The sequence below is a fragment of the Aethalodelphis obliquidens genome, unplaced genomic scaffold (assembly GCF_003676395.1).
Source record: "Aethalodelphis obliquidens isolate GAN/ISIS:26980383/991018 unplaced genomic scaffold, ASM367639v1 scaffold7, whole genome shotgun sequence".
Classification (NCBI taxonomy): domain Eukaryota; kingdom Metazoa; phylum Chordata; class Mammalia; order Artiodactyla; family Delphinidae; genus Aethalodelphis; species Aethalodelphis obliquidens.
In genome coordinates, this window is record NW_020837951.1 from 43,822,724 (window position 1) to 43,841,060 (window position 18,337).

The 18,337-nt window shown below is 39.5% G+C and overlaps 1 protein-coding gene across 3 annotated transcripts in view; it reads right to left on the reverse strand.

The window, feature by feature from the left end:
* PCSK5 (proprotein convertase subtilisin/kexin type 5) overlaps positions 1 to 18,337 on the reverse strand; it is a 447,761-nt gene that overhangs the window by 348,497 nt on the left and 80,927 nt on the right. For all 3 annotated transcript variants that reach the window (XM_027105664.1, XM_027105665.1, XM_027105666.1), the window contains exon 3: positions 17,654 to 17,767. In XM_027105664.1, the coding sequence (XP_026961465.1) occupies positions 17,654 to 17,767 (114 nt within the window). The remainder of the gene's footprint in view (positions 1 to 17,653; positions 17,768 to 18,337) is intronic.

Sequence of the window (18,337 nt, forward strand, 5' to 3'; positions counted from 1 at the left end):
CAAAGCTCACGTGGTCATGATGGGTCACAGACAAAATGTGAGTTCACTTTTGCCTTCCTGTCAACACAATAGCCCACTTGGACACCCATGAATCTTTGCTTTTTCCTGGTGACATGAATTCTTCAGGTATAATCTAGTCTTTATGTTTTTATATAATCAAAGAAGAGGTCTGATATTTATAACGGACCAAAAAATAAGTGTCTTCTTAGAAAAAGAGAGAAATTCCTTAGTATCAATAAATGTGGTTTATGCTATCAACTTTTTCTTTTTCCTATATAGTACAAATGAACGACCCCAAAACTTAACGTCTGAAAAAAAATTATTATTACGGCTCATAGTTCTATGGGTTGGCAGGGCTCAGCTGGGTGGTTCTCCTTTGGGGCCTCCCATGTAGTTGCAGTCAGATGTCCACCGGGGCTAGATTCATCTGAAGACTTGACTGACATGGAAGTTTAAGATGGCTTCTTCATTCACATGAACAGCTGGAGAATTTTCATCCTTCTGTGTAAGATTCAGTTATTAATGCATACTTGCCCCAGTTGAGTTATCTACAAGTCCTCTGAACAACATGTATCTGTTATATAATGATTTCTATCCCATAATAGCTAGAGGAATATCAGTTCCATTACCATTTCTCTACATCTGTTAACTGTCAAAACATTTCATTCATTCACTTATGTTTTATTAGCTTGTTTTTAATTTTCCAATGCTAATTATATGCTTTCTAGATTTTGAGCCTACATCAGGGAACGAGAAAATACTTAGTCTGGCCTTCACAAAGTTTACATTCAAGTTGAAGTAGATAAATAATAAATAGACAAATGAGACAAGCAATATAGTTAGAGATTATGGTAATAATTATAAAGGAAATAAAGAAGAGACCTTGGACAATGACAAGGGAAATGTGTTATTAAACTTATACCTTGAGTTCTTCACAATTTTACTACTATTAAGCAGACTTTTATTCAATGAACACAGAAACTTCGTTCTGAAAAAAGATGTTTATAGGTATAAGGCAATAAATCCCAGCCTCAGAAAAGCAAATTAGGGCAAAATTGAGATTCCAGACCTATTGCCATTTAAAATTTAAAAAGTAAAACAAAAAATATTTTCACATTTCAAATAAAAATTTTAAATCAAAACATTTTCTAAGACAAAAAAAAATCCCTAACGATAAAGAATGTGAAATATGCCATTACTGTGACACATCCACAGAAAAATAAATCTATATTGCAAAGCAAAAACAATCTCACCTCCGACAACCAGGCAAATCAATCTCAGATAGCTACTAAAAAGCCTGCTTTAATGTTGTTCCTTCTAGACTGAGTAAAAATGATTGTCTGAATCTCCCTGACGTCTTTGCTTTCATTGTCCACTTGAAGATGTAAACGCGTATAAAATCTACAAAGTGGATGGAAAGGACAAGGAAACATTTTGCTTGGACTGGCCAATACTATGTCTAGTGCTTCTTCTCCCGTGGCAAGTGTAGATGCTTCAAAAAAGATGAAGGATTCCATAATACATGCGATTAGCTAGCTACTCAGTAAAGGAACCTACAGAGAAGACAGCCTCTTCGACCTGGTGAGATTCTCTCCAGAGCCTAAAGTATAAAGAGCAAGAAAACCAAGTCATTTGTATCCTACACCAGCAAGCGTAACTGCGAATGTTTTTCTTATTAATAAAAAATGTTGAATCCTTTAAAGAATCTAACCAAACAACTTGCTTTAACAGCATCCTACAGAATTCCTTCTGCTAGAGAAAAATAATAATTCCAGAAAAGTAGTTATACACACACAGTGGCACATCTTCATTTATAGGGTATGGTCGCTGAACTCTCTTTATAGTAATTCTTATAATGGCATATTCAGGGTAAACTGGAACACTGCTATTGTAACCCAAGTCACATTTTTTTTTCCCATTCACTAATGAAAGCAGTAATGTTAACACAATTAAATTCAACATGAATGTTGCAGCTTTCCACAGACACACCAGGACTACATACATATTTTAGAACAGTTTTCCAAGCATCTGTGGTCCTTCCTATCTAATTATCAAGTATCTAATCCTGGTTCCAATACAGTACCGAAAACCATCTAAATTTCAATTTCTTCAAAAAACACATATAGTTCAAAATAGAAGAAAATATTAAAATATTGATAACACATATCTACATCATAACTAGGAGAAAAAGAATATAAACCTCAAATTACACATTAATAGGAGAAAAACACTCTAATCCCGCAGAATCAGCTCTGGAGATGATGCCAGAGAAAGAAGTCAGGTGGAGACTGAGCAGAAGTAAAGAGGGAGCAGAATCCCAGTGGTGATAAAACAGATAAAATAACTACATAGTGCAAAGGAGCAGAGATTCTGCGGGAAAAGGGGCAACTTGGAAGGAGCACTCCTTGACAAAGTGATGGGGAGAGGTAAGAAAGAGATGAAAAATAGAAATAAAGAAAAAAAATAAAAATAGAATCTCAAAATCAGAAGACAAACTACCCTCCTTCAACTCCCTCCAAAAACATTGATCAAAACAAATAAACTTTACTGTACCAAAATATGAACATAGGGCTTCCCTGGTGGCGCAGTGGTTGAGAGTCCGCCTGCCGATGCAGGGGACACGGGTTCGTGCCCCGGTCCGGGAAGATCCCACATGCCGCGGAGCGGCTGGGCCCGTGAGCCATGGCCGCTGAGCCTGCGCATCCGGAGCCTGTGCTCCTCAGCGGGAGAGGCCACAACAGTGAGAGGCCCGCGTACCGCAAAAAAAAAAAACAAAACAAAAACGAGCATACTGTTGAACTATGGAACTTATGAGCAAGTCATCCAAACTCCCACAGCTTTCTACAAACAACTGCTACTAACAGTCTAAGAAAATACAACATTTCAAAGTGAATGGAAACCAGTAGACAAACATCCATTCATTGTTTCTACAGGTAGAAAATACAAAGTGAATCAAAATATTCCAGTTTATAGAAATTCTGCTCAAAAACCTGCAACAGAACTGTAGCACCACACCTGAATCGAAATGAAACACACTAAAATAGAATCTGCAGATATGAAACTAGAGCGCAAATAAAACATTTTAAAACATATACGGACAGAAGAAAACAGAAAGATGTGAAACTAGAGTTGACTAAATCTTGGAAATAAATCAAAGACCAAATTATATTAGAAATAAAAACAGAATTACAACATGTCCAAGAGAGAACTGATTCAACTGGAAATATAATCAGGAGCACTGAGGAAAGACACAAATGTATGAAAAGAACAAAAACAAAGCAGAAGTCAAAAGGATCCGAGAGCAAATAACTAATAAATAGGCAAAGAAGATCTGATACGCTTATAACTGTCTAATTTTTAATAGTACGCTTTAAAGAAAGATATCTCCTGGGCCTCTAGATCAAAAAACAAAAACAAAATTTACTTGCAAGCAAAGAAAAATCAACCACCAAGGTATTCTTCAAGTTCCAAGCCTATACAGTTATACAGTTAAGAACTCAGGGAATACTGCTCTTGCAATCCCGTCCTAGGTAGTCTAGCAGAGGATGTGCTTTATCCAATCAAGATCTGACTTGCAAAATAACTGAGGGTATGCGTGAAACATAGTTAAATATATACCCAAGGATAAAATCAGTAAATCTAAGAATAAAAACAAAGGTGGAAACAAGGATGGAAGAAGAGTAAGTACATCTATGTGTTCTGACAAAGTAGGAATAATGAACTTAAAATGGGGGGGGCAGTAAAAGTAGAAATGTTAAAATAGAATAAGCTAATGAATAGTCAGAGACTTAAGAGTTAAAGGATATGGTTTAAACTTGACAAACCAAATATAGAAGCCTAAGTGAGAAAAGAGAAACTGAGATGTAAGTTATTTTTAACAATCACTAAAATATTATTTTATATATTTTATAGTTTTTATTTATATTTATTTTATATTTTATATTATATATTATAATATAAACCTTCCCCAAAGCCAAAAGAAATTATTTTAAAAGAGCAAAAACAGACCACGTAATGAAACACAGTAAAAATAACACAATACAAATCATATCTATCATAATAGGACAATATGACAATAATATGACAGAGTTCAGACTTTTTGGTCATATCTATAAGTGTAAGTAAGCTCAAAAGTCTCCACTGAAAGAAAAATGCATTAAAACTGGCTCACAAGGCAGAATCAAACTCCTAAAACAGAGTAATTCAAATGTCCAAGAATAAAGGGTTATGGTAATGCAAAGATGTAAAAGCGGGCATTGTGATTCTGACACCAGCTAAAATACACAGAAATACTGTTTCTCACCTATCAAACTTGCCAAAATGCAGCAATTGACAACAGGGCAAGGTGAAGGGAGCAGGTCCTCTCAAACACGGCTGATGGGAATGTAAACTGTCCTAGACCCCTCTGAGGGGTTTCAGGCAAGATCTAATATTAAAACTATATCTGCTTCTACCTTTTGACTGAGCAATCCCACAGCTAGGAATTTACTCTGAAAATACACCTCCAACAACACAAAAACGTACGCACAAGGCTACTCAGTACGGAGTTATTTGTAAAAGCAAAATATTGAAAACAATCTAACTGCACGTTCATCAATGTCTAGTCAAATAAATTATGGTACGTCTACCATAACACAGCTGTAAAAAAAAGAATAAGGATCTCTATGAACTAACATGGAGTGATTTTCAGGTATATTAAGTGACAAAAGCAAAATGGAAAAATGCATTTATAGTATTCTCTGTATCTCACTTTGATACATATGTTTTAAGTATTCTAAAATAAAAGTAATAAAATTAAACATATAATGATGGGGGAGGGAGCTCTAAAACTGAACAGAACTATCTAACTGTATATAAATAATGACATAATCATAGAGGAAAAAAGCATTTATTAAAGCAACTTTTGACTCAAGTAGTGTGACTGTATTGCCTCAGTGGGATATATTCTAAGAATAAAAAGAAATCTTGAATTCTACATAAGTAGGTTTGTGGCTGTCGGTGGTATTGTTGTAGTAATTCCAATACGTTTTTGTGTGTGCAGTAGTACATTTGTTGATAAGAACCACGGTTCTCACCGAAGCGGGGAGGGGAGAGAAATATGAAATGGGCTAAGAAGAAGAAGCAGCCATGCTCTAGAATTAGAATTGAAGGTAACACCAGGGATTCTAGATATACATCCCTCAGCTCTATCCACTGAAAAAGAGGCTACAACCAAGGACACCCTTACCACCAAACTCTGGACTTTCAAGCATCATTCCTCAATAAAGGAAACCATCTACTTAGAGAAATGGCTATTCCTAGGTCTGAGGCAGAGAGAATACAAGGTGAACATTTTGTTGTGCCATAAAGGAGAAAGCACTAAGCACTAAAAAACTGATTGGGGTCTTCTCAAAAGGGCTCTTCAGTCAACTTGAAAAGTTACCCACTAACCAAACGGGACAATTTAAGAACCAAAAAACAAATAATGTCAGCAATGAATCACTCCATTTTAAAAGAGTACATGAACTCATAATGATATTAAAAAGGTAAGCAGAGTGAAGAAGGGATTACAGAATTAGAAAATCATCATCTTGTGACCACTGATCTAATGATTAATTTAGGCGGACATCATCAATAGGTACTAAAATCTTGGGGAAAAGTTGACAGGAAACAAGGTAATTCACAAGTCTCAAACTATTACCCCTCAAATTTCCTATTAATTAGAGAACTAAAATGTACCTTTACAATGGAGAAATCTAGCGAATACCTCAACCAACCAAAGAAATAAATTTAACATCACCAAAAATGAAACTTCTAACATTCTACCTCCTAATATGAATCACTGAAAAAGGTATCATCTCATCTGGGTAGTTTTCACACCAAAAATGTTTTATTCCTCTAAAGTCCTGAAAAACCATCAAACAAACATTCAAATAACAAAGTGTGAGTTATTTCACAAACTACCAACCTGGACTCATCAAAATCATCGACATGAAAGACCCCTCCTCACCACTCCCCACCCCCAGTAGGGCAACTCTTCCAAATTAAAGGAGATAAAAGGATAGAACAAATAATGTCAATGTATGATGCTAGGTTCTGGATCAAACGGCACACATCTATTAAAAATATTTTTGTGACCACTGGAGAAATCTGAATATGGACAGTAAATTGGATAAGATCACTGTTAACTTTCTTAGAAGTGAGAACGGTACCTTGGTTATATAGAAAAATACCATTCTTAGGAGAGGCATCCTGAAATATTTAGGGGTGTATTTTTACCATGTCTGCAACTTCTTTTCAAAATTCAGGGGGGAAAAGTGTGTGTGTGCAAAGAGAGAGAGAATATTAATTTTGGTTAAATCCAGGTGAATGGAATGTGTGTATGTTCCTACTATTCTTTCCATTTGTCTATAGATTTCATATTTATCAAAACAAAACACTGGGGGTAAAACATGACAGGCAAAATTAAAAAAAAATAATAATCAAAATGTTAGGCCCCAAAGGGCACAAAGCACAGAGCTCATGAGATAATGACAGATTTCAAGATGATCCAGGGAGAGGCAGTTGCCATCTAGGCACACCAGGACCCAAGAGGACGCCAAGCCAGCGCCTACAGACTCCCCACCGCCCTGTCCACAGACACTGCACGTTGCCCTTGCTAAGGCGGCAAGCCAGCTATCTCTTGTTTAAGGCTCTGTGGTGAGGGCTTCTCAACAGCTGCCTTCACTCACTCTGCCACTCACTATGCTCACCCATACCAAGATTTCTGTTGGGGTGGGGTGACCTCCTTTCCTGAGCCCATGATGCTCTGTGCACTTCAGTTACCTCTTACTCACTCTCCTTTGAAATCACTTTGTCCCAAAGGTATCCCCAGCAGGTTGAATTATGCCTGATACGGAAGACGAGTTCAATACATGTGGTTGAATAAATAAAATAATTATCAACTTACTTTTTTCTGTGGGAATTACATTCCCTGTTGCTTTCCCACATTTTCCCTCCTGTTACACATTGAATTAATGCTTTTATTGAGCGTTCTATGGTAACTCCTAGTTCTTAATTCCTGGGAGAATAGAACTAATTCAGTGTTCATTAGTGTGTATGACTAGTTTAAATGATTTGCTCACTGAACATTTCTTTTACTCGTCCAGAGTGTATCAGGTTTGATCATTACGGATCTCCTTAATCTTTCATTTTCTTGGACAAACTCCCACAATTATAAATGTTTCTAGTCCTGCTTTTCTGTAATATTTGTAGTGAAAGCTGGTGAAATAGGGATCAGATGGGATACACAACCTGGAATCCAGACCATCGGGTGTGTGTGGAGTGACAGGGATACAAGTTTCTGATAAACTGCATGGAAGTGTTTTTGGGCTGAATTGCTCATTATGGAAAGAAAGGGCTGTCTGAGTAGCGTGTATTTCTGGTGACTGAAAATATACAGGGTGGGTATTGCGCGTGAGCTGAGGGCTTCAATTAAGTTATTTTTCAGGCCCATTCCATCTGGTGGCCTTTGAGGGTTTTCTTTTTTTTCAGTATCTTCTTAAAGACCACATTCAAGGTACTAACTGCAGAAACATACACAGCATGTTTTTCTGGACAGTCCATGGATGGGAAGCAGAAGGGCCTGGGCTACGGAGCACAGGCATGAAAGCAAAATGAGAATGGGCATATAAAACATTTCTACAGAATAGGAATGACATTTAAAAAATATGTATACCTGCTATGTTTAACCTACTACTGCTAAGAGTCCTGCCGAATTTCTTTAAGTTCACTAAAAGATAAGGATGACTTCTCTATCGCTAGGTAACAAACCCAAACATCAAGTTTTTAAGACACTAATTTAACTAAATTTCAGGAAACCACGCAAAGAGATCATTAGGAGAACACAGTCCTATGCTACCTGGGCATAATTTTCTTTTCTTTGCTTCAGACATGCTAATTTGGTATGTCTGGATCAGAACGTCTATCCTGGTAGGCTTTTTACCAAGAGACTCAATTCACCTCCCCAGAAAACTAAAACAGAAAAGAAAGCCCCACAAAGCTGCATTTCTTCCAAGTAGTCTTTAAGATTATTCTGTAAGTTTTGTACCAAATATTTGAATAGACACCATCTAAACAGACTAGTTTTTCTTTTGTTCCTAGCATAAAGGAAGAAATTAGGCTTCTTATCGGGTTCTCCTCCTTTTAATCAAGGAAAGAATAATCAGTAAATGCATTTTGTACTTTGTCCACATCGTCTACCATAAAGAATAGCATCTTTGTATTATGAGCCCAGTTTGATTCTGACCTATGCAATTAAGTAATCAAATCCTATTTCTGGAATTTATAGTTTTATTCTACTTGCCTCAGTATAATTTGACTGCATCTGGTAAGGAGCAGCTCTTGGTGCCCATACCATTTGCACATTAGATTACCTATCGCTAGCCTAGAACCCCATACCCAAGGCTGAGATTGTCTACCAAGGGTTTTTTTTTTTTTTTTTTTTTAACATTTGAGAAACTGGAAAAATCACATTGAGGTGCATGTGTATTCTATTTGAAAATGATTATTACTTTCTCCTCCCTGGGCAATTTAGGCGTTTTCTTCTGATTCTTCTCATCCCTGGATTGCTAAGAATTATTGCTCTTACTCCATTAATTTCCCAGCCAAGTTCACTGCCAACCAAAATTAAGGAAAAAACAGCATTCCAGACACCTTCCTCTCAGATAACCTTAGAACTAAATTCTCAACACAGGACACTTGAAGGCACCATCACCTTTCAGGAAAAGCCAAACTCAGTTCTGTGAATTTGGTCTCAATGACCAACTCGCTCCTCACTTCACATCCATAAACATTTATGGAGCGCTTACTAAGAGAACCCTACTCATTGGCAGAGAAATATGTTAAAATCAACCAAAAATGTGCCTTGATCACTAGAACTAATCCCAATACTGGGTGAAAAGTAAATAAGAAATGAGGAATTCAGAGAAACTTTGATAAAAGAACTTGAATCAACATGTTAAGAAGACAACCACAGATTAAGTGAGTTCAATGGTCAATGCTATCTGCTCTCCAGCAGAAAATGCGTTACTAATTAAAGAAAAATCACTAAAAGCTTGATGAGAACAACTTTATGTTAACAGACCCTTCGTCATGTTAGGGTCAGACCCAAAGGGCCAGAATACAGACATACTTTTACTCTTTGAAAGTAAAGCTGAGAAGATAAACTACCAGTATGGAATAAGTTATGTCTTGCTCAAGGAAATTAATAAAGGTCGTAATAATTTGCACCAGGCAAGAATGAATATTATCTGAAGTGATTTTTTACTGGCCTCTTAGAAGCACTTTGACTAGTTAATTATAGGTTAACTTAATACCTCTAATATACTGACTTCCATCACAAACCTCACATGGGGTAATGAAATCACATGAAATCATCACAATCATCGTGAGCTGATCAGCAAGTTCCAATTAGGGTTCTGCTACTGGTACCCTCAGTGGACTACCATCAACTGAGTAGACAAACTGACTATAACTACCCTAACCTCTGCCCATAAAACGCTCCACTTACGCTTCATTAAAGAAAGCACCGTCTAGGGAATGTCAATTGGTACAGCCACCATGGAGAACAGTATGGAGGTTCCTTAAAAAACTAAAGCTAGAACTACCATACGACCCAGCAATCCCACTACTGGGCATATACCTGGAGAAAACCATAATTCAAAAAGAGTCATTTACCACAATGTTCACTGCAGCTCTATTTACAATAGCTAGGACATGGAAGCAACCTAAGTGTCCATCGACAGATAAATGGATAAAGAAGATGTTGCATGTATAGACAATGGAATATTACTCAGCCATAAAAAGAAACGAAATTGAGTTATTTGTAGTGAGGTGGATGGACCTAGAGTCTGTCATACAGAGTGAAGTCAGAAAGAGAAAAACAAATACCATATGCTAACACATATATATGGAATCTAAAAAAAGTGGTTCTGAAGAACCTAGGAGCAGGACAGGAGTAAAGACGCAGATGTAGAGAATGGACTTGAGCACACGGGGAGGGGGAAGGGTAAGCTGGGACAAAGTGAGAGAGTGGCATGGGCTTATATATACACCACCAAATGTAAAATAGATAGCTAGTGGGAAGCAGCCGCATAGCACAGGGAGATCAGCTCGGTGCTCTGTGACCACCTACAGGGGTGGGATAGGGAGGGTGGGAGGGAGGGAGACGCAGGAGGGAAGAGATATGGGGACATAAGTATATGTATAACTGATTCACTTTGTTATGAAGCAGAAACTAACACACCATTGTAAAGCAATTGTACTCCAATAAAGATGTAAAAAAATAAAATAAAATAAAAAAGAAAGCACCTTTTACTATTTTATCCTTGGTGTCAAAGACATTGTAAGGACTGGGAAAAAATAAATCTCTGCTAAATATGAATGAATGAATGATTGCATACATGAATGAACATTTGCCTCATAGGAACTTTCATTCAGTTGGGATTTTCCAGGCTGTAAAACAAATATGGACTTACACTTAGGATTCAAGTTTGCCTTTTCTTGGAATTATCACTTATGAGTATTTTTCTTTGGTGTTAATTTATTCATTCAGTGAACACAAAGTTTTAATAAAGGAGGAGCATTATTCCATCTTAGGCACTCATGCGTTTGACTCCCCAGATACACTTGGCGGGCATCTGGGAACTTGGGTTTGGGGAGGGTTCTCACCATTTCTTCGTAAGTATGTCTCACTGTGTCTACACTGGTTACACAAACAATACGGTTTGTGCTGAACGCCTCTGAGAGTATGGAATTCGGGTACACGGAAGGCACTGGGTACCTACACGACCAACCCCCAGTGAAAACCCTGAGCACCAAGTCCCTCACGAGCTCCCTGGTAGACAACGTTTCACATACGTTGTCACAATTCACGCGGGAGGAATTAAGTGCTTTCTGTGTGACTCCACTGAGAGAAGTCTCTTTGAAGCTTCAGCGTGCTTTCCCCTGAACTTCACCCCATGTGGCTTTTCATTTTGCTGATTTCGCACTGTATCCTTTCACTGAAATAAATCATAGCTGTATGACTCTATGCTGAATCATGTGACTCCTCCCAGTGAATCACCAAATCTGGGGGTGGCCTTGGGGACCCCAACAAGGGGACACACTGAGATTGAAGTAGTAATGAAACGAAAGCATGGGATACAACAGTCAGGAACTCACGGGGTGGGTCTGAGCTGGAACTCAAGACCTGGGCCTACTGGTGGTATGTGTCTCTCTAAGATGTACTCTCCAGTTCAACTTGCCATGTGGACCTAGAGGAGGTTCAAGCAGGAATGAACTCAAGAAAGCATCTAGTCCAGATTCCTCATTTTTTTCAGATGAGCTAAGGTTGAGAGCGCTAAAATACCTTTCCACAGGACACAGAGCTAGTTCGAAGCAAACACTGGTCCACCAAAACCACATCTCAACCCCCAGTAGTTCCTACCAGGAAATCACTTGCTGCTTGGCTGGAGTCCGTCCTTTCTCGGAAGCCCTCCTACTTACGTCAAGACGGGCCACATGGTTGCAGATTTACACCATGTTGCATTTTCAATTAAAACAGCTAAATGGGGTGCTATAAAAGGATGATTTCCAAGCTGCCAGGACAATAATGCCCCAAACTCCACCAGATTTTATTAGAGTCAAGTGACAGTATAAGTCATTAGGAAAATGTGTGCCAACCACAGAAACAGCAATGCCTCACACTCTTGGAGAACTGAATACCATCCAGTTGGCTGAGAAAGAACCATGTGGCTTACAATCATTTTTCACAATTACTATCCTAGCTAGTTCATAGTTTTTGGCAGATATACTTCACACGCATAGCCGCACTCAGCTAATTTTTACTCTGCTGATCGACAAGTATGATTTTTTTTCCTCAAAGAAACCACCCAGAGAGATTTCATGAAATTTGAGGTAATGCATCAAAAAGTGAGCCCATTTGTTAAAACCTGCTTTAAAAAATTCATATTAAGTAGGCCACCCAATATTCATTACAAAAAATTCTGTGTTAAGAATACTCACTAGTCATACTCACGACTACAGTCTGAGAATCAAATAGCAAGACTGCACAAGGCCTTCTTTGCTTTTCTCTTTGGAATTGAGCTTGCCTTCCATAAGGCAGGAAAAAAAATTTTTTTAAGTTCTTTACTATGGGCTTCTCCAAAATCAGTATTAGTTCTTAACAGTTAGACAAGAAATACTGTACAATGCTAAAACACGTTCCTAAGGCAATAAAATATTTACATGACTAAAGGAATAAAAGAGCTATTCTATTAAACTTATATTTTCCTCCAAGTTTCATTTCCAGTTTGCCTTCTTGGGACTCTTTGTCAAGAGCCTGAGTACGAATTTCATGTATGAATGTGTTTCGGGATGACTTCAGAAAATATAAAATCTACTATAAATTGAATAATCCCTCCCACAAAGAGAAACATCCTGCCAACAAAGGGGAACTCCCTCCCCCCGCTCTGTATTTCAAATGCAGCATCTGCCACAACTCTGTAAGGGATGAAGGGACACTATTAGGACAGGATTCGCAAGGGGCTTCAACTGTATACATAACGTTCTATTCCTTAGATCGGGGGTGGGTGGACCTGCATCTGTGGCATTCTTTCAAATTTTTGTATGTCTTAAATATTTTGTAACAATTTACAAAAAATTAACTCCCTGAATTTGCTCAGTTGGCATTCGCAGACCCTTGAGGAGGCATCTTACTTAGGCTTGCTATCTCTAGAGTCAAACTGAATTTTCTTCAGGGGGTCAAAATGGTCCATTATATCAGCTGGGTACATTAAATCCAAGTCTATTACACTGAGTTCCCAAAGACTTGGCCAAATCTTCACAACCTTTCCTATCAGATATCCTTTGTCTGTGGAACATCTTGAAAGACTATATAAGCCAAGGATATTTTTCAATCAGTGCAAGTAAAGTGAAAATATCTTTTTATATTAAAGCTGCCAGCTTCTCAAATAGAAAATTTTGTAAGAAAAAGGTATAAGATCAAGAGGAACAAATTAAATCGACCGAGTGCACTTTAAAGTGTCTCATAAGTTTTTAAAAAGCTCTTCTTCCTCCAACTGATAATGGGAAGATGGAGGCCAGCTGTGTTCACATAAACCTCCTGTTGAAAATATGATAGAGCACGGAGATCTCAAAGCAGTCCTGAGAGTCAAACAGCATCAGCTCAACTGGGAACTTGTTAGAAATGCAAATTCCCAAATCTCCGCTGGGGGCGTGAGAGGGGTGGGCAGCAATCCCTCCAGGTGATTCTGATGCCAGCTAGTATGAGGTCCGGGGACTCGGAAGTTGGAAGTCTAGCCTCTGGAGTCAGAGTGACCGGATTTGAACACCAGGATCTGCCCCTGGTAAAGAGTGTGACTTTGGGCAAGTTACTTAACTTGTCTCTGCTTTATTCCTCAGTGTAAAATGAAGACAATAACGGTTCCCAGCTCACTGGAACACTGGCAATAAGATAATATTATACATGTAAAATCTGGCAAAATGTTTGACAAAGACTCAATAAACGTGAGCAATTATTTTCTCTACATGATCACAGATGTCCAAGTTTACTCATCTATTATTTGATTAGCATTTATTGAGCATTTACCACAGACACGGGCAGTGAGTAACTCACGACTCCTGGCTGCATACTAGAATCACCAGGGAATTCTGATGAAATCCTACTGCCTGAACCCTCCTCTATACCAAAAATAACAGTCTCTGATAGTGGGACCCAAGCTTGGATATCCATTAAAAACTACTCAGGACATTTTAATGGAAGAAGCAAATCTACAAGCAAAAATTACAACCCAAAGCCCATGGGGCTGGGTGTATGCACACGATCCCAGAGAAACATTTAGGGAGGAGTCGTTGGCCCAGCAAACTTTCATTGGCACTTATATCTTCCTCTCCTGCGTTACTGATCTTCTTAGGAAGCACGATTTCCTACATCCTCAGTGCTTGCCACCATCCTGACAAAGCGGAGATGCTGGAGTCTGTCAGCGCAATGAGAAGCGAGCTCTGTTTCTACGCCTAGACCCTCCCAACTCCTGGAAGCCTGAGCACAGTGTTTCAGGTCAGAGGAGTAATTAGACAGCTGTCATCTCCATAACAAACTCTTGTATATATACCTTTCCTTGAATATACTGCCCAAGCCTCAAGGCTAGACATAATGGTTTCACATACCATTTCCAAGGGGAGGAGTGACAGGGGCAAAGCTTTTAAATTAATTAAAAGAGACACTCAGGCACACTTCATGCCATTCTTTAATCTCTGTTCTCCTGTGATAAATATAGACTGACAGGACCAGGCCCAGGCTAACGAGCTGAGGGTAGGACCCTACGGAGGGTCACCAAGCAGCCCTCAGAAACACTGCGGCAGGGCCAAGGGCTCAGAAAAAGGAAGAGGGAAATCAGCATCTTCCCCAACTGTGTCACTGACATGTCGCCAGAGCGCTCTGAAGGATGCCCACTGCACATGTGATCCCACCCCCCTTCAACTAGTAGCAATGAAAACAACAGATAAAAAGAAAACAGCATGTACTGTAATTAAAAAGAGAAGAAGAATAACAATTATAATTTACTGAGAGTTTTCTAGTGTAAGGCAGCGTGCTAAAGGCTTCCTGTGCAGTATTTCATTTCATTATGGTAACAAGCTTCCCAACCATCCTTCCCTCCTAGCAGTATACACATGCTTGTGTAGTTCCCTCACACATTGAATCAGAGTTCACACATGTGGCCAAGAGAAGATTACAGAAGTAACTGCGACTTCTGAGCTTAGATCATAAAAGACGTCACCGCTTCTTGACACAACCTCTTGAATCACTTGCGCTGGGGGAAGACGGAGCCATGGAGCCAGGTGGACACTCAAGCAGCCCCACGGTGAGGCCCACGTGGAGAGGAACCAGCCACGTGACTAGGCCACCTTAGAAGTGGACCCTCCAGCTCTAGTCATAGCTTTGAGTCTTCCAGCTGAAGCCCCAGACATCACAGAACAGAGAAGTCGTCACCACTGGGCCCTGTCTGAATGCCTGACCCACAGAACCCAGAAGATCACTGTCTTAAAAACTAAGCTCTGTAATTTATTATGCAGCAATAGCTAACTCATACGTAAGAGCTGGATACTCCTATTTCATAGCTGACGAGAGTTTAACTGATTCGATCGTGGGCGTAGCAAGTGAAATAATGGGGATTTGAATCCATGTTTGCCGATTTGAAGTTCTGACTCCTATTCTGTCACCACTCCTGACAGATAAACATATGGTGTGTAACCTATTTCCCACCCCTTTCATTAAGGGAACAGTATGTATGTAATAGGAAGTTTTGAAGTATTTTGGTTGTCCCCAAGATACTTTGCCCATCCTACATGGCACCCGCCATTCTGCCTTGTATTTCAGCAATTTCTCCATGGATAGAGTAGAAGTTCCTGGAGGGTTGGAGTAGTGTCTTCCTTATGACGGTGCTTGTAAATAGTAGAAGGATGGGGATAGGATGCCACTTTAATCCCCTGGACTCCCATCAATCGGCCTGGTTTGGCAACTCTGCTCCACCGCTCTCAGGCTGGGTGATCTTAGGCAAATGGCCTACATTTTATGAGCCTCAGATTTCTCACTCTTATAACACGGGGCCAATATTAATGCACACTTTTGTTCACACTACATTAGAAAAATATTAGCACAAATAAAGCACAAAAATATTAGCACAAATAAATATTAGCACAAATAAAGCACTTAGCACATTGCCTGGCATGTGCTAAGTGCTCGACGAATTATTACCATCAAACGTGTTGAAAAACATCCAATATTTTAAATGGCCGAACAGAAGCTCTTCCCTCTCACCCTTTCCTTACACCAAAAGAGAATTTCCAAAGAAATGGCAGTGGTTCCTGGGAGTGAGGGTATCTCACTCTATAAGCACTGAAACCTTTGGCGTCACCTTGGCCATGGCTCCTACGACAGCCCAACCTGCCCTGCTGGAGTGGTGAGAGGATAGGGGGAAGCTGCTGTACACTTCCACTGTCCAGTGGGACATGTGCAGATGGCAATTTGGTTCTTTCTTGCAAAAAGATACGTAAGGCAAAGAGGGTCTCACTCCCCCCAGCCTTATAAGCAGGGGTGTAGGGGGATTTTGCTTGCATCCTATCTCTTAATCGCATTACATCCTTATCATCTTGTCAGCACAGACAAAGCTCCTTAGCTCCTGCCAACGCTCCCTCTAATGCCTTCCCTTGTGGTTCACTCTTTCTTGGTCTTGGAGCTAATAAGCTGTCAAATGTCTTACTGTCCCCTCAGGTGATGTCTACTCAAATGCTGTTTAGAGTCCCACCTCCCTTTGAACTTAGCTTTATGGCTCCTTCCTTCTTACACAGAGTTCTCTGTGTAAAATTCTGTTTGGGGTCCAAAATCTTTCCACAACCTTCCACTTCCAGGTAAGACTAAGAAAAGGGAAACTGGGAGAAACGCCAGCTACATTCACCCATGTCCAAATAAACACAAATTCCTAGCGTTGTTAGGTGCTAGGTTAGATTCTCAGATGGGAGGATATAAGTGACCCCCTGCCCAAAGTAACAGAGCAGATTTAAAAATACAACAACTATGAAACAAAGTGCCAAGGGAAGGATGCCAGGAGTGGCAGAGGAAGGACAAACACGGACAGGTGAGGACATGGGAGACATGAAATAGTCAGCCTTGGGTGTGGGCTCTGAGGGATGGACAATACTGAACCGAGGATGTGGGGAAGGGCAAAAGACCACTCTGGGCAGAAGGAATGAAATGCAAGGAGGCAGAAAAGCATCAGACAAGTATGTGGAATGCAATGGATTCGTAGAGAAGCAGGGTCAGGGAGTGCAAAAAACATGGTAGATTGGAGGAGATAACTATGGCGACAATTTGCAATAAAGATTTTCAAAAAAGAGAAAAGTTAAGGTCTTTTGCAGATTATAGAGCAAATAGGTAACATATGAATTTCATGATTAAGAATAAGTAACATATTCTAATCAATTTCTCGGGTATCATGAATATAAAACCCTAAGACTGGAGAAGTGTCAATATATTTTCAAAGGAGGCGACATCAACTGAATTTCTAGATCACTCTTCCCAGTATGTTAAATTTCCCTCACTGCAAGTTTTTGCTCGAAGCAATGAACTAGCTACAAGTCAAATACTTTTCAACTGCTTTTTCCCTAGTCTAGTTTTAAAAATTGTTACCCAAAGCGAGAAGGCACATTTAGACAACTAAAGTCAGGAATCTGTTACCTACTCGCAAAGTCATTTCAATGATTTCCATGACCCAGTACCATTAACCAGGCTGGTTTCAGGGTGGAGTAGATGAGTAGCAGAGGTGAACATAACTATTGCTAGGTCTCGGGGTGTCTGCCCTTAGTATATTTTTCTATCTTCTCGCCCAAACTTACCAAGCTACCACACAGAGTAAGATCTCAAACAGAAACAGCTTCAGAATCAGAACTCCCTTCTTCCTCCTTAGACCTAGAGAGCTAAGTTCAAAAAAGATCCAGAAAACATCACAGGCCATCAATCTCCATCTTGACACAGGACAAAGTCCCTGGTCGCTGTTTCTGCGTCCTCCCAGCCCTAACAGACAATCCCTGCACAACACAGAACAGAACGCCGTGGCCCCAGGCCAGGCAAACTCACCATATACCACATGCTTGGCCACTTGGGATCATTGAAGTAAGTGGACTGGGCGTGGCTAAAGTCATAATCCCTCTTGGTCCGTTTTTTTACCACTTGTTGTTGGATCCACTCCACCTGCCAAGAAGGACATTTGGTGAGTGTTCAAGTTCCATCAGGGTTAGCACAACATAAATGACAGTCTGGGACATTTCCATCTGGAGTCAGTTCTGTTTAAGGCACAGGTTTCATTCTGGCAACTAGAATCTCCAGCGCATAGAGATGCCCTAGAAACCTGGTTCTATTTTATCTTTAATGCAGGTAGGCTTTGCAGTCTTCTATGACAGATCATTCGTATTTCTCAACAACATGCTCACCCCTTTAGCTTTTTCAGAAAGCATACTTTACTCCCAACTTATTGCAAATTGACAGTGTTAATTTTTAAAGCTCATTTATTCATCCTGACCTTATACTAAGGGCTAGAAAACTTCTCTAAAGGTCCAGATAATAAATATCTTTGGCTTTGCAGGTCATACAATCTCTGTTGTAACTACTCATTCTGCCATTGTAACACCATAGACAGCACATAAACAAATGGGTGTGACTATGTTCCAATAAAACTTGATGTATAAAAACAGGTGGGAGGCTGGATTTGGCCCACAGGCCACAGTTTATATCAAAAATTTTAAATGGTCTGGGATTACACAT